Source organism: Lycium ferocissimum, chromosome 2, assembly GCF_029784015.1.
Source record: "Lycium ferocissimum isolate CSIRO_LF1 chromosome 2, AGI_CSIRO_Lferr_CH_V1, whole genome shotgun sequence".
Classification (NCBI taxonomy): Eukaryota; Viridiplantae; Streptophyta; class Magnoliopsida; order Solanales; family Solanaceae; genus Lycium; species Lycium ferocissimum.
In genome coordinates this window covers 60,903,114-60,929,822 of record NC_081343.1, presented here as the reverse complement: position 1 = coordinate 60,929,822, position 26,709 = coordinate 60,903,114, and the positions used below count along the sequence as shown (strand labels likewise).

The window sequence follows — 26,709 nt, the reverse complement described above, 5'->3', positions numbered from 1 at the left end:
TTATTTTTTCTTCTAAGAATATTTAGCCTTTATGTGCGACAACAATCACAACTCACATGCATTATGAACTTCCAATCATGTCCTTAAGGTGAAGTGATATCTGAACCTTTTAACTGAGTGGCAAAAGCTCAAGGATCATTTTTCGATAGAAAGTGTACTCTATTAATTATTGAATGAACAAAGAAAATCTATGCAACATTACTGAATCCTTCCTTGTCCTTCCAATAGAATTGCCTTATGCGTTTTCAGATTGTGTTCATTTCTTGTGTTTCCAGAAAACTTTACATGTGTTCCTTTTTTCTCCTTTAATCATAATAAGAAATAAGCGGTCATTTGGTACGAAGACAATGTTAGAAATAGAAATATGGGCTGTTTTAATTATTTGGACCAGCTGTCACCAGCTGTAACCCGGCCCACTTGTGTTTATTGATGGTGTACATACTATATATACTCAATGTATTTGTACAGAAAACACTTTTGCCAATTTCAATACAAAAATAATATCTCTTTTCTCTCTCTAGAACATTCGTATGAACTAGGGTTTTCAATCTTAGTTTATCTCAAATTCTTCCGCATTTCTTTAAGTTTTCAGACAAGTAATGCGGGGATTTGTAATGCAGATATTAGTAATGCAGGGATTGTAATGTTAGGATTATTTTTTATCAAGTGTTTGGTTCATTGTATTAAAAATTAGCTATACAATGTATAATCGAAGCTTGTGTTTGATTTAAAACTGTACAAAATCTTCTTTACAATTATATCCTTGAATATTTGTGGGATTTTCAATTTCATGTAATTGGGAAAAGGTTTTGAGGGTAGTTTAGTCACTTTAGAGGTCTTATCCCGGTAGAGTTAAACCTGGTATAAGTAATCCCTTGGTTTTCTCGATATTAGATAAGCCCCATATAGTGTATAAGTAATCCGTGTGTTAGGTATGATTAAATTGAATAGACTAACCAAACATTGTCTTGGATGGACTAAATTTTAATACAAGGACTATTTTGATTAGTACAGCCTACCAAACGACCTCTAAGTGTGTTCATGGTTGTTTTCCATTCAATTGACCTTTAAAATAGCAGGAGATTCTTATTCTAACAATTTAAGAACAAACAAATTAAGCTTTTTCAAAGCTACAATTATGTATTATTCATGTTTTTATATTTTTGAAGGATTTTTCCGAAAGGCATTTGAAAAGCTCTCTACGGTAAGACGTATACATTTCTAAGCTTTGAGAATATTCGACGCTGGTTAGAAACAAATAAATGCAAGATTATAAAAGATTAAGAAGTGAAAATCAGTTCTCTTTCTCCATAAGTTGGCGTTTGGATCTGAACTTGAAATCCTGACTTAAAATAATTGATTTGGGTGAAGGTTGATTTAAGGGTAAATTGTGTTTGGTCAACGTTTTTGCAAATAAAGATTTGAAATCAAATTATACTTTTCCTTGTAACCATGAAAATCTACAGTTTGTAAAAATTATCAAAATTTCCAAAACTCTTATATAATCTTATCAGATGAACAAACCTACTTAAACTAACAATTAAATAATTCCTCACAATAGCACCAACTGATTTTTTCGAATGCTATAGTGGAAGGGGGAAAATGGGTTGGCGAAGTAGGAATTGGGTAATTACTTTTGTAACAAAAATGGGTCACTTTTTGCAAAAATTTAAATTATGGGCCAAGTTTTAAATTGTAAAAAATTTGAAGTTGAAATGGAAAAAGATCAACAATAACTTACATCCACAATATTTTATAGATATTTTGTGAGAAACAATGTAATAAATATGACATTATGATTATTGCAGCGTAACTTTAAAATCAAGGATTATATTCACATATGTTTATCCTACTTTCAAATCTGAAAAATAAGAAATAAAAATATTTTCTATTTTATTAGGATTTATTTTTTATCGTTATCTAATGAAAATTAGTGATGGGGTTACTATGAAATCTTATATATGACCTATTATCACTAAAAAAACACATAAGGTTATTTTATTTTAATCGATAAAATGAGATTAAGAAGAAAAATATATATTACATCCGTTTTTTGTTAGTTAAAGGAATTTAAAAAAATACAAGAAAAGGGTTCTCTAAAAACACTATTTTTATTAGAAAAAAAAATGTGTTTAAAAAGAAAAAAAAAATATGTTTATTAGAAAAATGGCATTTTGATCCAATTAAGTAACAATAGGGACATTTTTTAAGCAAATTATTAACGAAGACTATTTTCATTTAATTTCGCATAGTTTAAGGGCATTTTTTTTTTTTTACCCTTTTCCGTTTTTAAAAAGAATTTTCTATGTATTTGTCATGTGAAAAAAGAATCTTCTTCCTTTATTAGATGTTCTTTTAAGCAATAAATATTACTCCATCAGTTTCTATTTATTTGTCTCATTTGACTTGACATGAAATTTAAGAAAGTAAAAAAAACTTTTAATTTTTTTTAATTTTAAATTGACGATACGTATAATGTACCAAAATGTTTTTTAATTTTGTATTGTGGTTTTGAACATGTGATGTAGAAAATTGAAATTTAAAAGCTGTCAAAAAAGGAAAACATTCTTCTTCTTTTTTAAACTGAATAAAAGAAAAAAGTAAAACTAGGGGTGTTCATGGGTTGGTTTGGGTAGGTTTTGGGTTAAAACCAAAACCAAATCAATCTAATCGGTTTTTAAAAGTAAAATTTTCACAAATAGCTACCTTTTAGCTCCTTCTAACGACCTATAACTACATGTTCTACATTTCAATTCGTATTTGGAGAATTTATATTTAGCTAGTAGACGCGTCGACTTAAATATAGGATAAATATATCTTTGAAATAATACCGCGATTTTAAGAAAACCTAAAGTCTATATTTATGGAAATGATTATTCAATTTAAATTAAAATCGGTTTTTAATGTTCCTTGATTCACGCAAATATCCTCCCATTCCATATATCGATCTCATATCTCATTCAAAAATGACTAACAAGATGTTATGTTATATTGGTAGTTTAATAAGATTTGAAAAGTCTACTCTATATAAAGGCTGATTTGACCTTTTGTTTTGGATTTATGTTTTAATAGTTGTATTTCGTATATATTTTGGCTATATTTTAGTTGCATTTTGATCGATCTGTTAGATACTACTTATTACGTTTTCTTGTTAACTATATTTATATATATTTTACATATATTGGGAGTGTATTTAGATGAAATTTTAACTTACGTAACCTGCTTTGTACATTAAAAGTGGACTTATGGAATATATTTAAGTTATATTTGTTGTATATTTCGACTGTATTTAAATGGTTAAATATACTACAAAAAATTACAGTTATGGTGAAGAATAATGAACACGAATTAACTGAAGAAACATGTGAAAAAAATAACAATACAAAATATACTTAAAAGTGTGCACATAAAATATAGATCTGGTTAAGTCATAGATCTGTAATAACTGAACTAAAAAATACAAACGAACTAAAATATCGAAAATACAACATGAATATATAGGTTAAATACACGGTGAAACGTAAAAATCGATATAGAGTCTTACCTTTTTTGGGAATTAGATTTGAATTATGAGTGAAATTAATGAGTAGTTAATTAGAGATAAACAAGGAAGATGAACTATTGTAAAACAAATTGGAGGAAATTAAGGGATATTGGGCATAATGGCGTGTATTTAGGAGGATAGGAGAGAGAGACGTTTTTTTTTTGCTTAAATTTAGGGGTGTGGGAAGTTATCAGATGAGTGGTAAAAAAGTGATAGCTATAGGAAGTAAATATCTTATATTTTAGCTACTAAATATAATTATTGTAAAGTTTAGTTATGTTCCATAAATAGGTAATAATGTAAGTTATGCCAAGTAAATTTTAGTTTTTAAAATTATTAGAACCAAACCAAACCAAATACAATACATATTCGTCCGTTTGGTTGTAGTAGGTTTGGTTCGGTTTTCGATTTTTAAGAAAACCAACGGTATTTCTCTCTTTCATATTTTTTTTCCTATAATTAGGAGAGAATTTTTTATCATTTTCCAATTTGCAATTCATTACTTACTACCCTTTTATTGTGGAGCTATAGTTTTTTTGGATTATGGAGAAAATGTCTTAAGATTTATAAGTTTTAATTATGTCAATAAAGTTTATAGGAAATACTAAAAATAAATCTAGGCAAATCTCATAGTTGTTTCTTTAAATAAATGAGTTTGAATTCATGAATTTCTTTCTAATAACGGACTTAAGTTATAAAGTTCATTAGCCTATTAAACATAAATAACATTTTGCTTAAAGAGAATACAAATTATTTAAAAGTATTTATAAAATTTAAAATATTGAATATATATATAATTATAAATATTATGTATAAAATTTATCTTTTCAGTTTTTTCTTCGATTTGCTTTTAGTAAAACTAAAACCAAACTAAATATTACCTATTTTTAAAAATTTAAAACCAAATTAAATCTAACCCAAATAAATATCAATTTATCTAATCGGTTTGATTCAGTTTTCAGTTTGGATCGGTGGTTAATCAAACCGTGAATAGCCGAGTAAAACAAATAAACCGTGGGAGTAATATATTGTTTTATCTGATGCATTAATTTGGATGTGGTGAGTGGTGATGTTGATTGGTACTCTATTATTTTTTCTCACAAGAATATTTAGCCATTATGTAGTACTTTATGAGGTAGTAAACATTTTAATTGAGTGGCAAACTCAAGGGTCAAAATCTGTTTGTAGATTATTGGGACCGGCGCACAGATACAAGCATAAGTGTTTTTTATCTTGTTTGTAAGATACAAGTGTTTGCGAGCTCTGTTTTGCAGAAAAGTTTACATGTGTTTTCATTTTTTTTGCATTATTATGTAAGAAATCGTCCGCTCATGTACTTTGTTTTCCAAAGAAATTAACCTTTAAAATAGCAGGAAAATCATTTCCTAAAAGGTTTGGAACAAAGAAATTAAACTTTTTCAAAGCTACAATCGTACTCATGTTTTTTATAGTTATTCCCAATCTTTCCTAACTTTGAGAATATGGGATGCTGGTTTGAGAGAAACAAATGTCAGATTAGAGAAGATTATGGTCCTAGCTAGGGATATTTCTACCAAACACAGCTTAAGATTCAGCACCACAGATTAGTATAGCTTGGGTAAACAAAAAAGGTGATGCTATACATGTTATTTAATTTGGGAGGAGTGAAAATTAGTAGTAGTTCTTTTTCTCTCTAAGTTTGATACAGCACCGGACACATTGAAATCCAAATAAAAAAAGGATGCATGAATTGAGATAAAGAAAGATTTGTTGGAAATATAATGAGTCAATTCCACAAATGGTCATTGAACTTGTAGGAAAGTCCCCCTAAAATAACTTTTGAATTTTTTTGGACAATAAGGTCTTCAAACTATGTTCATGTTTCCAAAAAAGTAAAGCCATCCATTTTTTGACATAAAAACCCCTTAACTCATTTTTAAATTATAAAACCCGTTTGAATATTTCTATTTTACTTTCAAAATGTGAAATCTTAGTTCTAATAAAAAATTTCAGAATATTGCAAACCTATATCTCAATGGACAATAAGAGGATACAGTTGAATGGTAATAGAACTGAGCACAAAGCTTAACTATAGGTTTTTTAACTGATTGTAAATTATTCTCCCTGATATATAAAATTTTCAATAAAAAAGAAAATATTTAGTATTTTTATTTTCTTGGAGGTGAACATATAATATTTTGATTTTATTTAAGTTTTATAAATAAGTGGATTACAATTAAAAATATTTAGTAATTTTATTTTCTTGGAGGTGAACTTGTAATATTTTGATTTTATTTAAGTTTTATAAATAAGTGGATTACAATTAATTTAAACATTTTATATTTTAGAAAGCATATATACAACTAATTGTAAAAGTGTTTTCATTTTTACATGTGACGTCGTTATCTAACACGATTTTTTCTTGAGAAAATTTATCCAAATATTCTACCAATAAACCAATCTCGTTCTAATTCTCTCTCTCTCTCTCTCTCTCTCTCTCTCTATATATATATATATATATATATATATATATATATATATATATATAAACCGAAAATAATAATTACATGCATCATGGATTTATATAACGTCTCATGTGTTTCAATTATGTCCAAGCACTTTCATTCAGTAAAATATTTAACTTCCGACTTTGAACAATAGAAAAATATCAAAATAGTTCAAAAGATGTTGATATAACAAAGAAAATCAGCTTATAGCATACTTAAAGTTTGAACGATTATAGTGTTTTATTCTTATAGCTTGAAATATTATTTGAATATTTCTATTTTATTATTAAAACTTGAACAAGAATTTTGGAGTATCTAAAAATTGTGCCTAGGTAATGGGTTTTATAATTTATATATGGGTTAAGTGGTTTTTTGTAAACTGTCAACGCGCTTTGAACCGACCGGACCGGTAATTTACGGTTACAGGAACCGGCCACGGTTCGAAGTTAACGTTTCCGATTTACCGGTTAAAAATTCAAAACCGGAACTGGTCCGATTCAAACACATCCAAAACCCCTTTTTTTTTTTTTTTTTGTATAGTATATATATATATATATATATATATATATATATATATATATATATATATATATAGTATTATTAGTATATTGTAGGTATATTTACATATGTTATATATATTATAAGTATATTCTTAGTATATTTTAGTTATTTTTCAAGTATATAACTTTCTAGTTTTTAATTTAAGTAGATGTATATTAAAAGTATATTCTTAGTATATTTTAGGTATATTCCTAACTTAATATAAGTAAAAATATGAACACAAGTAAATAGAAGAAAGCTCAATGAGCCATATATTTTATTCATTCTTGGATAACATTTATTTGCAAGTTGTAGTTTTTTTAACTTACAAATAATACATGAGTTGCAAAAAAATAGTAGAATAATAAAATCACCAATTCTCAATCATTTGGTTAGTTTCCCCCATATCATATTCCGCCATGGAGATATCTTCAAAGTCTTCCATTTGATCCGGTCCACTTGCTATTAAATCTTCAATCTCTTCCTCTTCGCCTTCCTCCGCTTCTAAGTTTTGGTTGCGTCGCTCCGATCTAATCCAATTGCGAATGCACACTAGTACTTGCAAGCTAAAGCCGGATAATGAGTGTCTATGGTCTCCAATTTGTTATCTTCCTTGGCTAAATGCACTCTCCGAAGCCATGATTGATACTTGAACCGTAAGGATATCTCGAGCCATTCTTGAGAGTATCGGATGACTTGCCTTGTATTTCTTTCACCATGATATGACGTCCAACTCATCTAGTTCCTTGATATTCACATTTGGCTGCATCAAATAAAAGTTATATTCATCAAAGTTTGCACTACAAGAAGGAGTTGCCTGTGCATGTAAAACTTTTAAATGTGACAAACCCGACAAGCCCGTTTTGCTACTTTGAGAAGTAGTAGGGCGTGGAGCAACGGGTGTAGCATGTTCTTCCAAATTAGAATAATGAGTAAAAACTTTTCTAAACTCGTCATCAATAGCGAATTCGGCTTCACTAAAGATGGTTGAACTCCTCTTCAATTTCTAAAAATGTATAAATTTGACCAACTTGATGCTTTAGTATAAGACACTTTTAAACAAGGATTTAAAAGAGAACCCAATATAAATAAAGTTGGGATGGGAAAAAAATACTTCTTAAGTTTGATTAGCATATCAAAAATAGCCGCTTGATAACCGGGTTTATATTTATACTCTTATAAAACTCTAGCTATTTCCGCTAAGTAGGCTAAAATTTCGGTTATCGTGGGATAGAATTGTTTAGAAAAAGCAAGAGTTGCATTATAAAAAATTTCTAAGAGTTCAACACATTCCTTAACATCTTCCCAATGAGTAAAATTTAACCAATCATCACTATTAATATTATATTTGTTGTGAACTTGTTGTATGGGAATCCTATACTCATATGCTTGTTGTAGTATAATGTAAGTGTAATTCCACCTAGTCTCAATTTCTACTTGAATTTTCCTAGGTCTAAGGTTATTTTCCACACAAACATTCTTAAAATCTCTAAGTCTTCCCTCTATTAAAGCATTACAAAAAGAAACGCAACCGCATTTCTAACTTTTTGAATAGAATAGTCAAAACACACAAGACCATCTTTAACAATTAAGTTTAAAATGTGATAACTACATCTCACATGAAAAATATTTTTTAGCGGAGGGTTTAATTCTCTTTTTAAAAGACCAATCGCCTTTGTATTATTAGAAGTATTATCTAAAGCAATACAAAGTGTTTTTCTATAAATGTTAAAAAATCTCATAATAGTAGACATTGAATCCGCTAAAATTTTTTCATCGTGACGACCTTTTCCTTCATCATATAAAAAAGCTATAATTCTTTTTTTGCATAACCCAATTGTCATCAACCCAATGACATGTAATAGCAAAAAAATCTAACTTTATTAAGACTAAGACCCAAATCGACGGTAAGAGAAACATTACAATTTAAAGAATTAAATACATGACGCAAATAAAATCTATATTTTTTATACTAATCTATAACATCCGCTCTACAAGTACTTCTAGGAATACCCTCAAATAAAGGATTATAACAACATTGAATGTAAGTAACAAACCCAAACCCGAAAGAAAGGAAAATGGTAAACAATCATAAGCTACCATTTTAGCTATTTCTACACGCTCTTTTTTCTTGTCATATTTAAAATTTTTACCAGTTCGTGGTCTATTGTCATTTGAATACCCCACATTTGAACCCGTTTGCTCTCCCCAAACATCCATATGTTTCTTTCTCATATGACCATTTAGTGTACCCGTTCCACCATCCTTACTAGTTTCTTACCTAAAAGAAAATACTTGTCCACATAGGATACATTTAGCTGTTTGGCTTTCCCTATCCTTAGTCATAAATTTTTAAATTTTAGCGGTTGACTTACGAGTTCTAGGCGGTTTGTCTTGTGTATGTGATTGTGCAGGACATGTATCTCCTATGGGATTTTTCGGGGCTTGTGTTTCATCATCATCATCATCAATTTCATTAAAAGTGTCGGTATAATGTTGTTGCATTGCCTCATGACCTAAAAGTGGATTATTTCCACCAACATCAATACCTAAATTAAGTGTTTCTTCCACAAATGTTTCCTCATTAAGCCCACCCCTAACAATACCACTACTACCGGCACCACGTCTAAATCTCTTCGCCATTATTAAATAGAATTAATTTAAATCACACTCAATTACTCAAATAAATCACAAGAAAATAAATTGCAACAAATTAAATTGCTAGAATTAAATTGCGTAAATGAAATTGCAAAAAATAAAGATAGAGTTGGAACGAAGGTACCAAATTGCCGGACTAATTTTCAACAAAGTAAAGGCGGCTAGAATTGCAAATCCACCAAAGCTACTTCGGATTATTGCAAAATCACTAACTCCACCAACAATATTATAATTGCAAAATTAATAATTGAAACTATAATAAGACTTTATAATATTTATTTGAGAGAAATTTAAAGTGGCTAATTGTTGCAAAGTAACTATAATTGAGAGATTGGGATTTGAGAGAAAGAGAAGAGTGAATTGGTGTGGATTAAAATGAAAATGGAGAGGGGTTTATATAGGGGTGGGGGATGGGTTAAAGTGTTAAAAAAAAAAGTTTGGGGAGTTGGGGGGGGGGGGGATGGGTTTGGGACCGTTTGGCAACGGCCATTTTTGCAAATGGACCATTGCCCAACGCGGTCAACAAATTTCAACAACGGCTCTATTTAATTTTTTTTTAATTCCATCGGTTTTAACCGTCCGGTTCGGTTCCAAAAAATCAATCGGACAGTATGTAATAAGCGGTTTGCTTGATTCACGGTTTTAACCGGACCGGTTGACGGGTTTAGTTTTATGTCTAAAAATGGGTTAATTTATTTTATTGGAAATAAAGATATAGTTTGATGACCTTATTGTCAAAAAAAATTCAAAAGTTACTTTAGTAGAACTTTTCTATAAGTTCAATGATCATTTGCGGAATTAACTCGAAATATAATATGAAAACGTTTCTTTTGTATTTTCTTGTGACTAGGATTTTAACATATACCGTTTCCATTAAGTTGAATCTTCTTCATCTTCATTGAAATGATGTCTGAATCCTTTTCTCATTCCAAATTGATGCCCTAATGGAGTAATGAATAGTCACAAAAAAAAAAAAAAAATCAAAATAAACAGAAAAGTGAAGATCAACCAAGAAAATACACCACGTGAATGATTCCCTCCGCGTGGTGCCCAAGTACAAGTACATTCCAAAACTGATGCCCGCATTTCTTCTTATAATAAATACAACTCTTCACTCCAACCATTGAAAATATGCCACGTTAGCAAGTTTGGCCGAACTTATGAGCAGTGAACTTTTGCACCAATTGACAAACTTAAGAGTTAGGCATATCTGAATGAGATGTTTCACGCAATTTTTTTTCTTTTCCATTTAAAAGTGATTATACCCGCAGCTCTTTTATTTTATGGAAAAGGGCCTAATATATCCCCGTATTATTGAAAAAGAGCTAAATATAGCCTTCATTATACTTTATGTCTAACTATATCCCTGACATTATATTATTAGTTTAAATATACTCCTCTTCCGTTAAATTAGTTCAAATATACCCCTACTCCGTTAAAATTGTTCAAAGTGGACATCCAATCCTACGTGACACTAACATTTGATGAGGTGGATGTCATTTGTCATGCTACCTCGTCACCCTTAACACATTTTACCCCTCTTCTCTTTTGTTCTTCCAATACTAGATTTTCCTTTCCCCTCCATCATCATTGCCACCATTACAGTGGTATAGTTGGTTGATCGGAAGAGAATCACAACTGTACGCAAAGGACAAAATCTTTTTTCTTTTTCTTTTTCCCTTTCCCTTCCCAACAGAAACACCATAAGAAATTACTTGTCTCAAACTGCAAAAGGCAATTGTTTGCTCCAGCTCCAAATCCTTTGTGCAGATGATACACAGGCAAACTTCCATCCAAGCAATCTGCAAATCAAAAATCAACGAACCACGGCATTAATTAAATTTGTTACCGGTAGAAAACTCCTACTACTAATAATTAAACTACTGCTTTAATGGAAATTCAATGCTAATTTAAAGTCTCAACAAAGACAGGGCATGGGCAATTACGTACATGCTCCTAATAAGGAAATTCTATTATTGGAAGAAGATATAGAGGGGAGGGATAAAATGGGTTAGGAGCGGTGAGGTGCCATGTCATGTGGCGTCCACCTCATCAAATATTAGTGTCACGTAGGATTGGATGTCCGCCTTGGACAACTTTAAAGGAGGAAGAGTATATTTAAACCAATTTAACCGAAAAGGAGTATATTTGAACAAATAGTACGGTAGGGGTATATTCGGGCCTTTTCCGTTTTATTTTATACTCCCTCGGTTTCAAAAAGACTGTTCACTTAGCGCTTTTTTTTTCTAAAAAAAGTGTCCGCTTATCAAATCAAGAAAAAAAATTATTTTATTTATTTAGATTTGCTTTTATTAAGTGCTAAGTGACCAAATCCCAACACCGGATAATTTTGTCACATTACATATATTTTTTTCTAAGAGTTGTGCAAATGACTAAGTGAACCTTCTTTTTCAACTGGATGGAGTATAATATTAATGTTTGGTTTAACATGAAATTTAAATAACAAAAAATAACTTTAGGCACACATTAAAAATCTGTTTAAACTTCGGGTTCATGTCTAATCTGTAAATTTGTAAGATAAGATTACCTGATTTGGTAAAAGACAGATGTGCTTAACTTATTTTAATGTGCTTAGCTTGTTTTTCCAGCTAATAAGATGTACCAACCCATATATTCGTGGCAACCAAGTTTGCTCATTTATCGCCCAATATAGTTGTTGAATCCTATAAATACACAACCTACGACTCCAACTATCCATGCCTGTCACAATTCCCCTTTGTCAATAACACCGAATCACCGAAATGTACGACGTTTCAAAAATGCAGAACACAGCATCATCTTTATTCTCAGCTTACGCTTCACTAGCAGCATCGATGATGTTGGTACGCACCATTGCTAACGAAATCATCCCAAAATCACTCCTCACATATATCCAATCAGCTATTAGCTATCTCTTCACTCCACTTTCAACCCAACTCACAATCATCGTTGACGAACAGTGTGGTATGACCCGAAACCAAGTTTACGAGGCTGCTGAAATTTACCTAAGGACAAAGATCGGCCCAAATGCTGACCGTGTCCGGGCCCATAAAACACCTAAACAGAAAAACATTAACGTGAGTATAGAGAAAGATGAAGAGATCAGTGATTTATATGGTGTTGTACAGTTGAAATGGAGATTGGTTTCTGTTGAGCCTCAAGAAAGAAGTGGGTATATCCCAGAAAAAAAGTTTTTTGAGCTGAGTTTTAATAAGAAGTTTAAAGAAAGTGTTTTGAATGAGTATTTACCTTTTGTGTTGACTAAAGCTAAAGAGATTCAAGATAATGATAGGACTGTGAAATTGTATACAAGGGATTGTCCTTGTAGTAGTGATGATGATGGGTATGGTTATGGTGGTGGGGGTGGTGGGGTTTGGGGTTCAATAAATTTGGACCATCCTGCTACTTTTCATACTTTGGCTATGGAACCTGAAATGAAAAAGATGATAATTGAGGATCTTGATAGGTTTGTGAAAAGGAGGGATTTTTACAAGAAAGTTGGTAAGGCTTGGAAAAGAGGGTATCTTTTGTATGGACCTCCAGGAACTGGGAAATCTAGTTTGATTGCAGCCATGGCTAACTACTTGAAGTTTGATATTTATGATTTGGAACTCACCAGTTTGTATTCTAACTCGGAATTAAGAAGGATTTTGATCTCTACCTCGAACCGATCTATTATTGTGATTGAAGATATTGATTGTAGTGTGGAAATGCACGATCGAAATCTTGGACATCAACCCACTGACACTAAGGTCTGACTTTATCCCCCTGCTGTTGCAATTTTAGTATATCTTCTATGCATATCAGTTAGTGTTTAATGCTTTAGATGTTTATGAGATGAGGAAAATTTTTACTATGTGCCTCACACACAAGATATTAGTTGTGTGAGGCTCTTTTTTGTGAGATAAAAAAATAGACCCACATCTTACACTTTTGGGTTTATTTTTTTGTCTCACCAAAAAGAGCACATTTTAAATTTTTTCATGAGATGAGTGTCAACATCTCAATGTTATTTTTGTGTTTCTCGTGCAGATAACGTTGTCAGGTTTGTTGAACTTCATTGATGGATTGTGGTCCAATTGTGGGGATGAAAGAATTATTGTATTCACAACCAACCATAAAGAGAAGTTGGATCCTGCACTATTAAGACCTGGTCGAATGGATATGCACATTCATATGTCCTATTGTACTTATCAAAGTTTCAAGATTCTGGCTTTCAACTACTTGGGTGTTTCTGATCATAGACTATTTGGGGAGATTGAAGGCCTAATCAAGAATGTAGAGGTCACCCCTGCAGAAGTTGCAGAGGAACTAATGAGAAGTGAGGATGCTGACGTTGCTCTTGAGGGAGTGTTTAATTTACTCAAGCGAAAAGCCGATGAAGCCAATGAAATCAAGGAGGAGAAGAGTCCTAGCACCCCTGAAGACGATGAGAAGGACGAGATTGAGGAAAAGGTTGATGATGGAGGTGGGATTCAAGAAGCTAAAAGATTGAGAACTGAATTGTTGATACACACTTTGAGAAACCAAAGGAGAGGAAGAATGAGAATAGGAAGATCCGCTAGAGGACGAAGCGGGCGTTTGTAAGGAAAAGGAAGATCGAATGATGTAGGTACCATATTAGTGCTATTTTGTGATGCTTAATGTATAAGAAGATGCATTGTCTTCTCGTTTTTTTGATCAAATAGAGGTTGATCAAATAGAAGTGCACGGTGACGACTAACGATTAAATAAATTACTCAACTTTCGAGACTTAGACAACTGCAATGCAGATGTTATTGTAACAAGTTCTCAGGAGCTTTCATGGTTCTAATGTTATCTTAGTACAGTATTAGCATTTCATGAATCGATTGAAGTACTTAATACTTTCAACTGCAGTAAGGACTCTCTGTTAGGTGATTAGAGGTCGCAGAACAAATAGCTGTTACTCTAATATTGGGCATATCTCATGGATTGGCTCCATGTATCCGCTTGACTTGAGGACTGAAAACTAGGATTTTGAATTGCTCCTAGACAGAGAATTTATAGAATTGAGGATTGGAGGATCTTCCTTCAGGCATTCTGAAAAATGTTCAGACACTGTTGACTTCTTGAGATTATAATTAAGTGAACTTTGATAAACATTTTAAATGCATTTTCACCATTTTGGTATGAAAATAATTACAGCTTTAGTATTTTTCAGGGAGTTTAGGGCAGAGCAGCCTGGTGTACAAAGCATCCCGCGGTATCATTTGATAACGGATTCTGACCCGGAGATAACTAACTACTACCATCAAAATAATCCATGACTAATTACTTTATGTAAAAGCATAACAAAATTTAGTAAAAATACGTCTTTCAGTTGCCCTGCTTTCTAAACTGACATTCCATGTCCATGCATACACTAATTCACTATCATCACTGCCCGAACAAAATTTACTGAAATTGGCTTATGCATCTACATAAAAATAAGAGGAAAAAAGAAATTTCAACGGGTTGTGGGTCTTGAGAAGGCCAACAGTGAAGAGGGTGAGCACAGTAGGTTAAATTTTGTTGAGAGAAAATCAAGAAAAAAGAATCTTCGCTGCATTTCTCTTTCTCTACATCTTTTTACAATTTACTTGGACTAATTATTCTTTTACTTTGGTTAGGAACTTGTACATTTGTGTGAAAATAATTGTGAGTTCTTACAATAATTTGGATTTTAGAAAATCTCCAATTTATTTAGTAGTTGATTTTTCTTCTATCTCCTTGCAATAACCCAAAAAAGTATAGAAGTCTCTGAAAACAAGTGAGCTTCGACGATTCATTTAGTCTTCTTCCGTGTGGGCCACAAGCTGTGGCGTTAGTCATAGTGTCCACACCTTCCTTATTGCTTTCAAAGAAACAGAATTGAGAAGACTCGTTGACTTGGGACAAAACTATGCAAGGATTATTCTTTCAACCGTGTTGGCCCCATTCTCTCAATTTCTCATCTTCTTCCTTTAATTAACTCATATTTAGTCCCTGTGCTTTCCTTCTTTCTTCTTATTACCACTTAAAACTGCAACTTTGAAGAGGAAAATTCTCAAAACTCTTTTGGTGAGAACTCAGGAGAAGCATATTCCTCTTTCACAAGTAAGTGTTACACGCCTCTGCTCAATTTCCTTAGCAATCCCTTTTTCATGAACAATCTGGTCTTGTATTCTTGTTAACTTAGCTTATCATTGGAAAATTTGACTCTATATCAAAACTAGAATGGAACATAACTCTTTCAGACATTAAAATTACTCAATTATTAGGTGCTTTTAGTATAGAACAGTAACCATCGATTGGTTCACGGACTAGTTATGTGGGGATACATAATACATGGATTATTATACGGTAAATAATAGTATATGGGTTGTTATGTGATCACTCATAGTAATTCAAAGATTGTTATACAGGAATTGGATGCCAAAACCAAGAATTAGTTGGTACTAAATTTGTGTCATGTGAAATTCTTTAGTTTAACAAAAACTTTTTAAAAAAATTATTAAGGGTTCTTACTATATCCTTCATTACTAAAACTAGGCTGCTTCCTTTAAGGGTAATCTTAGTACTATCATTTTAGGTTCTTTTATCCAGATAGTGCTAATACATGTATTTTTGTTCCATCTAAAATCTGACATAATATTACTAGATCCGGGGTGTATATTATTACTGTAAAACAGAAATTGAACCAAAAGTTGTATTACTAGTTCGATGCTAGGACTATATTATTTTACAAGGTAAACCAAACAAGGCGTAAGTGTGTGTCAATATAATATCAAGAGATATCACAATCCTGGACAAACTTAGATTTTCCTTTGGTAGGAGGTAACACTTAATTGCAGAAGACTTTTCATGTTTATTTTATGAAAATGGCTATGTGAATCCATCAGTATTATCCTCGAGTCCCTCCACATCCTCACCCCTTAGCAATTTGTTCTTTTGGTTATATCAGGTGAGCCCATTTCATTGTGCTGCATTTCAGAAATTTGAAGCAGAAGAAATGGTGGATGCAGTGGTCACTGTATTCTTGGAGAAACTTCTCAATGTTCTCACTGAGGAAAGCAGGTTTCTAAGTCAATACAGACAACAGTTCGAAAAACTGAAGAACGAACTGCTATTCATGCAAAGCTTTCTCAAAGATGCAGAGAGGCTCAAGAGGAAAAACAGTACCCTTAAAGCGGTCATGGCCTGTTTGCGAGACTTAATCTTTGAAGCTGAAGAGATACTGGAGGACTGCCAGAATCAATCTGCAGATAGTGATGGAACTACTAGATTCTCTATGTGCTTCCATCCCAAAAGGCTATCTCTTCGCCATCAAACTGGGAAGCGTCTTGCTGAAATCAATGACAAGATCACGGAAATAAAGCAAAACATTTCGACATATCTTGGACTTGGAGTGCCACTTATGAAAGAAGGAAGTATGGAGGCACACGATAATCTAATGACAAGATGGACTTGTTCCCTTTATGATCACACTCAGGTAGTTGGTTTGGAAGGTGACACGGAGAAGATAAAGAATTGGCTATTTGAAGCAAGTGATGGTTTACTTGCCATTGCATTTGTGGGTATGGGAGGGCTCGGAAAAACCACTCTTGCTCAGAAAGTTTTTAATGAAAGAAGTGTGGAGGATCACTTTGAGAGGAGAATTTGGGTGTCTGTTTCTCAAACATTTACTGAGGAACAAGTCATGAGAAGCATATTGAGGAGTTTAGGAGATGCATGCGTTGGTGACGACCAGTGTGAATTGTTAAGAAAAATAAACCAGTACCTTTTAGGAAAGAGGTTTTTGATTGTTATGGATGATGTTTGGAGCTTGGACAATGCTTGGTGGCAGAAAATCTATGCTGGACTACCGAAAGGAAATGGGAGCAGTGTTATTGTAACTACGAGAAACGAGTCAGTCGCTCGCAAGATGGGGGTCGTAAAAGCAAGGACACATTGGCCAAAATTCCTCAATGAGGAGTACAGTTGGTTACTGTTCCGGAAGATTGCATTTGCAGCAACTGCAGGTGAATGCAATTTTCCTGAGTTGGAGAATGTGGGAAAGGAGATCGTGGAAAAATGTAAGGGTCTTCCATTAGCCATCAAAGCAGTAGGAGGAGTGATGCTTTGTAAACCACCTTATTATCATGAATGGAGGCGTATTGCGAATCATTTCCGTGATGAATTGAAAGAAAATGATGACTCGGTGATGGCTTCATTACAGTTGAGCTATGATGAACTCCCTCCGTACTTGAAATCCTGTTTCCTCTGTTTTTCACTCTTTCCCGAGGATTGTGTCATACCAAAAGACCAGCTGATCCGTTGGTGGATTGGAGAAAGTTTCATTCCTCTGAGAAGTGGTAGGTTATCGACGGAAGTTGGAGAAGATTGTTTCTCACAACTATCCAATCGATGTTTGATAGAAGTTGTTGATAAGGCTTACAATGGTGTGATCCATACATGCAAAATGCATGATATGGTTCGTGATTTGGTGATCAAGATTGCAGACGATGATTCATTTTCCACCCCATCTGATGCAAATTGTCGGCATTTGGGTATTAAGAGTGAGATGAGCGGGAAGCAACTACTGAGCAATCGAAAATTACGAGCACTGTTGACAACTACCAAGGGTGGTGAAGTAAACAAAATCCCTGCTGACACTGCCAAGAAGTTCTGCAATAGTCGACACCTCCAGGTGCTGGATATCTCAAAATCAATTTTCAATGTGCCTCTTTCGAGTTTGCTGGAAGGCATTGGATCTGCCAAACAGCTAACTTATCTCAGTTTAAGCAATACACATCCATTGATTGGAGTTCCAGCTTCCATATCCAAGCTTGAAAAATTACAAATTTTGGACTTCAGCTATTGCCAAAATATGAAAATGCTCCCTTCGTGCGTTTTGACATTTGAGGAACTAGCTGTTTTAGATGTGAACAACTGTGGGTCACTTGAGTACCTGCCAAAAGGATTAAGCAGGCTTTCCAATCTTCAAGTACTGCTTGGATTTAAGCCTGCAAAGTTAAGTCAGCCAGGAGGTTGTCGTATTGCTGAACTCAGAAGCCTGACTCGATTGAGAACTCTCAGTTTAAGACTAACTCAGGATGAGGAGATTGGAGATGATGAAGGGAATGCGCTGGTAGATCTCCAAGAACTTCAATTTTTAACGATAAGTTGCTTTGACAGTCAAGATGATGGACTAGTCAAAAAACTTGGTAAACTTTATCCTCCTCGACAACTCCACGAGCTGATTCTCAAATTCTATCCAGGTAAAATAAGTCCTGAATGGCTTAATCCCAAATCTATCCCCATGTTGCGGTATATGTCAATCATTTCGGGTGATATGAAAAAAATGCACGAGAATTTCTGGGGCGATTGCAATGCTGCTTGGAAAATTGAGGGATTAATGTTGGAAGCTTTATCTGATTTGAGATTGGAATGGTCAGCAGTGAATCGAGTGATGCCTTCGTTAAGAATACTCAAGGCTAGCTGGTGCCCTGAGTTGGAGTCGTTTCCAATTGAAGATGCAGGGTTTAGAGGGGGTTCATGGAAGAAGGAAGAACATAGGGGCTGAAAAGAGACACTCAACAATTACATCATGTTATCTTAGTTTTCTTCGTTTCATTCTTTTGTGTATCCTAATAAGTATAAATATGTTTTGTTCATGATTTTTTTTTTTTCTTGGACTTTTCCCTGCAAGGACTGATCATTATTATTCTCATAGAAGTGACATTTTCCGCTTAGATCTTGTTCACTCTCTTCTGGCCCATAAGTTTAGGAAAGTATATAATAATATAATTGTCTTAATTTCCCAGTACCCAGATATTAGGCACCAAATTTTCATGTCTGAAAGCTCAGCCACAATTTTTGATATTTAAATGGAGCGACATGGACAGTTAGCATTTTCAAAAAGTCGAGGCAAAAAGATTACAGCACATGTGACTCCAGAAATGAATTTGGATGGAGTGATTGGTACATTTTCCAAATCTTAATTTACTTGCAGAGCATAAAAGATTACGTGGACAACGCCCAATAAAAGATGAAATGGGAATTAATTCAAGCATCTGGCTAAGCCCATAAGGAAAAGACGCTATAAATCTTGAAGCGATTATTGATAACAAACTATGTAAAGGTTAACTTTATTTTCATGACTTTGGACATGAAAAGTTATAGTAGCTGTACAATTCATCCTACCATATGCTTCCAGGGAAGTCAGGAAGTCAATGTAGTAGTTGTCCCGATGTTTCAATCACACGAAGAGGTGATGTAAGAAGATAGAGATATTGGCACAAGACATAATCCTCTACTCTTAAGATCTAGCACTGCTTCTTGTCCCTTCACGTCTGTGCTCGAATCCTGCCACACCAAACACCAAAAGAATATATGCATTAAACCAAGTATCCAATTTAACTCTACAGCTCCTGTAGAATTTAAGTTTTATGTATGGCATGTAAAACATATTTATACAATTAGGTCATTTAACAATGTATTATAGGTATGGGCGTAATTAAACATTAATTGGGTACCTGATAAATTAATTGAATTTTTCATAATAGATTAAACTATACTGATAGAGAAAAAATATACTACACTGCCGGTGTATGTAACTTTAAGGGGTGGTTTGGTATGAGGGATAAGTATGAATAGTCCTGGGATAAAAATTTAGGTGCCGTTTGGCCATAAATACCAAAAACAAATTCATTTTTTTTAAAAAATTTTTGAAGTTGGAGTTGGAGTTGGAGTTGTGTTTGGCCATAGTTTTTGAAATTGTAATTTTTGGTGAAATGTAGTTGTAAAAAAGTGAAAAAAGTGATTTTTTTTTTTAAAAACAAGTTTTTTGAGTTTTTGGTATTCCGAAATACAACTTCAAGTTGTATTCGGAATATTTATGGCCAAACGCCCAAAAGTGAAAAAAGTGAAAAAAAATTACAGAAAAAAGTGAATAATTTTTATGGCCAAACGGCACCTTAGTATCAGCTTATCCTTTGTTTGGTTACTAATCCTGGGATAACTTATATCTGCTAGATGGTGTAATAACAATCCCAGGATTAATTATCCTGGGATAAAACAATGAAATTGACACATTACTTTGAAAAAGTATGCAACTAAAATCATCACTATAATAAACACACTAGATATTATTGAAGACGAATCAATGATTAAGTGGTAAGAATTGGCTGTTTCGTTGAGTTATTTCCAGATCTTTTCTTCACATAGCAAGACTTATAGGCTAAGGTGGAGGGTATTTTTATAAACAAACAACTTCTTCTTAAAAATTATGCAATAAATGTTATTTTTTATACAACATACCAAACAGTCAATAAGAAATACTATCAGGAGAACTAATCCCAAAGATAACTAATCTCAAAGATAACTTATCCCATCATAACTTGTTTTCAAACCAAACACCCCACTAAAATATTTGCCAAACAACTCTAGCAAAATTCAGGCAAGAGTAGAGCGACCCATCTAGTCTAGCAACACAGGCGCATACTTGTATAAAAAACGGATGAAAGGGTGGTTTTTAGATCCGTCCCATCTGAGAATTAATGGATATTGCAAAAACTTGTTCATTTTGTTAGAAAGACGGATAAATTAGCTAGAGAGAAACTCAACGAGAGAATGAATGATAATTGATCACATTGCTTTAAAATAGAGAGTACACTAAACTAAAAGGAAATTAAATATTCAACTGTTATTTTAAATATCCCTAAACTAAATATTCTACCATTAATGTAGATTTTAAACTAGAACGGAAGTAATTAGATGTTAGCCATATTATATACATAGTTATTGTAAAGAGCTTTATAAAATACAAGGTCACACAAACGAAATTTACAGGATAGCCTCTTGTAGGATTTGTAATACTGAAGATAAGACTGGTAGGTGCTACGATCTATCTGATGTACCAATTTTTTACTCTAACGACTATGTATATAACTTAAACTCAAGTGATGGATATATAATAAATCTAAATACAAACTATTAGACACATTTTCTCACTTACCTTTAAGTTTATCTGATGTAGCTTCCCTTGAGAGGACTTCGTATAAGGCGTGCTTAATGTCTGCATTATAACATCAACAAAAGAGTAATTAAAAGGCTAAAAGTAACGCGATGTAAATTTTAACCTCTAATTAGCAGGGAACGATTTATATGATTTTTTTTTATTTTTAAAAAAGGACTTCAAAATAAATTGAAGAGAGGAAATTAAGCAGAATGAGTGCGTGCTTTGTTACCAGTATCTGGTCCTGAAGGAACTGAATATAGCCTATGGCTTCTGTTAATACTGATGCAGTATCAGTCTGCATATGTTTCCCATTGTTGGAGAAAAGAAAGAAAGAAAGAGTTAGCATGGTACAAACATTAAAATAGTACAAGTGCACTGTCCTTCTGCTAGTCTCTCATTTTAGTGGATTCTGCGTATAGGTACATACCTTGCCGAAAGGTGCCACTAATCTGTGAAGAGCTGAAATCCTGTCTCCAAGTTTTTCCTTTCGAACCTACTTGAAAACAACATATAAATTGTCTATATTGCTGAAAATATAATTAAGTAAATAATTGTATATGCTTTCTAACAACTTAATTAAGTTTTTAGATGAGATGGTTACACACTTCAATATGATCTAACAACATGCAGATATGGCGTGTGACATAATTAAATAAATAAAGTGCATTCTCTAAAAAACTAAGCTTTCAAATGAGATGATCAGATGATCACACACTTTGACATATAACCTTGATAAAAAGATTTGGATTGTCATGCGGGAACTTTATATATTTCTTTTTTTTTTTTTTTCACCTTAAGCATTGGACTTGAAGATTGTGATGTGACTCGAGGCTTCTTTGTTGCTTCTTGACATGGGGATTCTTCAGCAGAATAATTACATCTCTTTGCTTTTGTAGAAACTCCAATGTTATTCCTAACATTGGATGTGGTCTGTTGAAAGCAAAATAAGTCAATGAACGTAAATTAGCAGCAAATTGCTGCAGAAATTGAAAAAGTTAAAAAATTAAGCAAGAATTAAGATCCCTACTTTGTTGGTGCTATTTGATGGACTATGGGTTAATTCTTGCAATCCAGCAGCAAAGCCCGAAGACATCCTGTCTGTAGAGAAATGGCCAAAGATATTACTACCATGACCACTACTATTCTTGAAAGTTAGGCCATTAAATGCTAACTTCAACCCCTGGAAATTTGAATGTTCCATATAACTCGAGATATAACTCGAATTAGTTACAGCAGTATGCGCAGCTTTTCCGGGAAATCCAATGCTAGTTTTAGCATTGTTCATGTACGAGTCTTCGGACAGAAGATTCTCATTCAGATCAAAAGCATGTTGTTGTTCGTGTCCGAAGCAACTTTCTTTGAACAAGCTGTTACTCAAACCATTCATATCTTTCATCTTGTCGAAATAATCGTTGTTGTTTTTGTAATCCAGCTGATCGTTGGATAATTGTTGGCCATCATGGAACATTGTTGAGGTGTTCGTTAATGGAAATGTGTCAATATTACTTCTTTTCCACTGCTCTTCTGATGAGATGTTATTCTGGATCCTCTTCATGTGTCCCAGCCTGTAGTAATATTCTTCCTCCCTGTCGCATTACAGATAGAATATATAGATTACCTCACAGAGTTACTGTGCATATACACCACATAAACCCTAATATTCAAGTTAATCAATTTTTACCAATTCAACTACTACAGATAAATTAAGTGAAGTCTTTGATTGATTAATTAATCATATTTCACACTGAAGCTCAAAGCAAAAAAGCCTATAATTACAATGAAGAAATATTTGAAGATAGAAACAAAACACAATAAAAGACTAGCAAGCATTTGTGTTCAGATTTCTACTTCTTCTTGTACATAAGAAAAACTGGAGATAGAAAGATGAAGAAAGAAAAAATGCTTAGCAAGTGATATATACTATTTGGACCCTAAATAATAAATTAATTCATAAACCAAATTTAGAACTGATAAAACTTGCGAACGTAACGATCGACTATATCATATATACGGTCGGTGCCTCTATTGCTTCTTGAGTTTTCATTTCGAATGGAAGTAGTACTATGACAACTTACGAGGTCATGCTTGAGTTCCAATCATGTATAGTTGAAACTCCATTGAAGAAGGGATACCCAGCAACCTGCTGGTGTTGGATCAGTTGATGATAATGATAAAGATTTGCAGAATCCATGGCCGCAATCTAAAATTATACGATTCAGATATCAACCAAAAAAAGGTGAATATGTCTAGGTTTAGTTCTTTCTGAAGGCTGCACTATCTCCCATGTGTATATTTGCACTTTGCTATGACCACTAACGCATGGTCGGTTTAGTTAGGAACACAGCCAGATTGAGGGGAATTAATTGACATATATTGCAGAAGAAAGACTGAGACTAAAACAATAGAAGAGAATGTGCACTGAGATCAGTGTGTGCCCCTACTCCAATTCATTTTTCAAGGCCCATGTAGTATTTGCTACTACTTTCCTAGCAGGTTATTCAATGATGACACCCTCTGAAAAACATGTGGTATTTGAAGTTTAGAAGCTACGCAAGCCAACCTTTATATATATGGTGGAGAGTGATGTAAATATGATGTACATATATAGTCCATTTATTTATGTTGACTCTACTATAGTATATAATTTACATATCCCTTATTCAAAATTTAAATTTCAATATCCTAGCTAGGTCCTCCTATTTACCTTCGTCACTAAGTTACTGCACTTAAGACATATTAATTAAGGAAGATGCCCCTTTTCTTTTTCATTCTTTTTCCCTGAGGAAGAGTCTGATAACAATATTTGTGTTTGAAGTCTTGAAAGCTAACAGGAGTTGCTTAGTAAATGGATTTTCGGCCTAACTCAAGTACTTTAGTAGATAGCTCAGCATGTACCATGTCAAGAAAATGAATTATGGGTCTAACTCAATTCAAAGGAAGTGATGATTGTCCAATATCATTTACTTTGTTTATGATGTTGCGCCTAGTTGAACCAGCACTGATCAAGTCGGATTCCCCCATATTTTGCATATAGATGGCAGATGTCTCTAATTACACGAGCAGATTGAGTCATATTTTGATTCTCTAGTTGCTTTATTCAAAACTAATGCATCCCTTTTCCATCCACTTGTTAGTTGTGCTAGTACGATAACGCTTAAAAACAGCTAAGTCTAATGCAATTTTTTTTTTTTTTTTTTTTTTTTTTTTTACAAATTTTATTTATGGCAAAACAACAGTATGATCATGGATGTAAAGTTCAGTTGTGAAAGGCTGGAGAACTACTTAATTATAGCCAAGATTGAGCTTGTTTTTCACGTGTAGGCAATGCTTCTTAATTGTAAATACAGGACTATATGTGTTAAAATTTGAACTTGTTGAATTTTCTTTTAACTTTTTGCGGAAGTGTTCTGCCGACCTAAAAGTTTGTTTCAAGTTACACGAACATATGTATCAAACCAGTTTGATGGCATGATTCCTTGTGTAAACACATGTTTAATTGATAACAGGTTACAAAATTGCTACAAGCTCTCAAATAGTTGACGAATCTGAAAAAAATTGGTGGAGATTTGAGTTGTTTGACAGATCCTCCATAATCCATTCATTAAAATTGGGGATGGTCAAATCAACAGAAAGTTGATACACACAAGCCACGCTGGGAAAAGAAGAGCAATATCATAATTCATAATTATCCTACTATTGATTTGGCGGTTAGCATTACTTAAGTCCGTTCTTTCTTCAGGATATGAAACAGACATTAACAATGGATGTGCCCCTTGAATTTTAGATGAAATCTATCTACCAGAGGCGCGGAAAAAGAATTGATTTAACAGTATCAATGATAGTCCACCAATCTACCCATAGTTATATGTATAGCAAGGAAAATGATGCATTAATTTTTAGGAAAAAGTAGGGTATTATTCAAGGCGTGTTAACATAAAGGGCCAGTGTCCAAAATCAACCCCACCAAGGCAAACGTCAGGTGAAAAAGTTATAAGGAATAATCAATTACCAAATATGAAATAATGGTCCATTTTTTGTCCTCTACATTTTGTCCTCTTCTCAATTTGCTGAAAAACCGCCTCTACTTTCCAAGTATTTTAAAAGAAAAAAAGGTGTATATACTAATAAAGGAAAAACACAAACCAAACACAATAAAGTGGACAGAATTATCGATTAAAATAGCCGGGATATTTTGCTGAAAATTCTAGTATAGACAGAACTACATAGAACCAAGAAACATGTTCATGATTTAGTCGATGAAGTTCATAATGTTTAGCCCCAAAAAATTGCTGAAAATTCTAGCGGAAATACATAATTTACATGCTCCAATATATAGGATCCAGAGAAAATATTCCTGCGATATATGCTAAATAGAATATATGCTTAAGCATCCAACCATATGAGGCATTGGAAATATACCAAGAATCTTTTGTACTTTTTATCTTTTCCGAAAGGTTTATTCTTTGCAAAATAAGAAAAAGAAATTCCAGTAATCTAGATAGTCTGTTCCCTCGGTGTAGAAGACAAGAAATGGAATCCTAGTTGGACGCACTATGGTAGGGTCCGATTATTTAAATACAAAAATGTAATATATTCAACAATCATTGGAGTGCTTGAATAATGCAAGTGTAGCTATTCACAATCATTATCCATTCGCTTTTGGCTAGAGCTTGTCACCCACGTCTACTAGCAAATATTTCAGAGCTCATGTTTTTCATTTTCAGTTTCTTCTGATCAAAGAATATAATGTCCTCAATTTCTAACTTATAAGTAATTTTTTCCTTTAAGAAAGTAATTAGATGTTCGAGGCAGTGGAACTGACTTAAATGTTTTAGTAAGACAGTCACTGTTTATTAACTGATTACTTGTTATAAAGATTAATTATGGAATTGTACTCACCAAGTGGCTGTAGTTTAGTGGTGAGAATTCCACGTTGTGGCCGTGGAGACCTGGGCTCGAATCCCAGCAGCCACAATTTTTTTTTTTCCAGTTAGTCCCTTTTTCACTATTTATTTATTAGAAATTAAATCCTCATAATAGCTTCTTCTTTTTTTTGGGTTAATAAATCCTCATACTCGGTTATATTATCAGCATGGTAATTACTAATTACTAACTATGTCTAGCTGAAAATGGAGATTTTGACATGAAATTTACCTTCTAATTATTTTTTAAGTCAAGTGTCCCGGAAACAATTACTACCATTTTTTCACCTTTTTCCTTTTAAAAAAGGATTCTAATCCAAAACCTAATCCAATGTTTATTAATTATATTATATTATGTCAAACTTGTTGAAACTGATACTCCAATAATCAACGCGTTATAGCAATGGCAACTATTTAACCTGTGCAAAGGGCCATTGACTTTTCTAGAAGAAATATAGGAGTGATAAAAGTATTACTCCCAACGGCTCAAGATGTTTAATTTCATCTTTATTATTTTAAAACTAGTGAACTTTCGCGCTTCATGCAGTTATAAAAAAATCTAATTATATTTATCAAATG

General features: G+C 33.1%; 3 protein-coding genes and 1 non-coding gene across 5 annotated transcripts; 3 read left to right on the top strand and 1 right to left on the bottom strand.

Moving 5' to 3' along the window:
* Nucleotides 1–11,964: 11,964 nt before the first annotated feature.
* LOC132046521 (AAA-ATPase At2g18193-like) lies at nt 11,965–14,093 on the top strand. Its single transcript, XM_059437170.1, has 2 exons — nt 11,965–12,980; nt 13,261–14,093. Exons 1-2 carry the CDS (start codon nt 11,991–11,993, stop codon nt 13,813–13,815), a joined length of 1,545 nt encoding a protein of 514 aa, XP_059293153.1. The 5' UTR covers nt 11,965–11,990; the 3' UTR covers nt 13,816–14,093.
* A 1,080-nt stretch (nt 14,094–15,173) lies between these two features.
* On the top strand, nt 15,174–18,941 carry LOC132046519 (disease resistance RPP13-like protein 4). Of its 2 annotated transcripts, none has more exons than XM_059437168.1 (2): nt 15,174–15,324; nt 16,172–18,941. In XM_059437168.1, the coding sequence occupies exon 2, from the start codon at nt 16,220–16,222 to the stop codon at nt 18,770–18,772; it is 2,553 nt and encodes an 850-aa protein (XP_059293151.1). In that variant the 5' UTR covers nt 15,174–15,324; nt 16,172–16,219; the 3' UTR covers nt 18,773–18,941. The 2 variants fall into 2 exon arrangements, with proteins under 2 accessions (XP_059293151.1, XP_059293152.1); XM_059437169.1 differs by having other exon boundaries at nt 15,175–15,324; nt 16,202–18,941.
* A 334-nt stretch (nt 18,942–19,275) lies between these two features.
* Nucleotides 19,276–23,750, bottom strand: LOC132046522 (transcription factor bHLH110-like). The gene is made up of 7 exons (XM_059437171.1): nt 23,284–23,750; nt 22,236–22,794; nt 22,001–22,138; nt 21,636–21,701; nt 21,438–21,503; nt 21,206–21,265; nt 19,276–19,554 (listed from the first exon to the last, which is right to left on the bottom strand). Exons 1-7 carry the CDS (start codon nt 23,397–23,399, stop codon nt 19,444–19,446), a joined length of 1,116 nt encoding a protein of 371 aa, XP_059293154.1. The 5' UTR covers nt 23,400–23,750; the 3' UTR covers nt 19,276–19,443.
* Nucleotides 23,751–26,110: 2,360 nt separating this feature from the next.
* TRNAH-GUG (transfer RNA histidin (anticodon GUG)) lies at nt 26,111–26,182 on the top strand. Its single transcript has one exon. It is a non-coding gene; the product is annotated as a tRNA-His (tRNA).
* Nucleotides 26,183–26,709: the final 527 nt, after the last annotated feature.

Coding starts and splice junctions, on each gene's coding strand:
- LOC132046521 (XM_059437170.1), top strand. CDS start 11,991: ATGTACGACGTTTCAAAAATGCAGAACACAGCATCATCTTTATTCTCA. Junction 12,981..13,260: donor ATCAACCCACTGACACTAAG/GTCTGACTTTAT, acceptor TTTCTCGTGCAG/ATAACGTTGTCAGGTTTGTT.
- LOC132046519 (XM_059437168.1), top strand. CDS start 16,220: ATGGTGGATGCAGTGGTCACTGTATTCTTGGAGAAACTTCTCAATGTT.
- LOC132046522 (XM_059437171.1), bottom strand. CDS start 23,399: ATGGATTCTGCAAATCTTTATCATTATCATCAACTGATCCAACACCAG. Junction 22,795..23,283: donor TGGAACTCAAGCATGACCTC/GTAAGTTGTCAT, acceptor GTAATGCGACAG/GGAGGAAGAATATTACTACA. Junction 21,266..21,437: donor TCCTTCAGGACCAGATACTG/GTAACAAAGCAC, acceptor GTTATAATGCAG/ACATTAAGCACGCCTTATAC.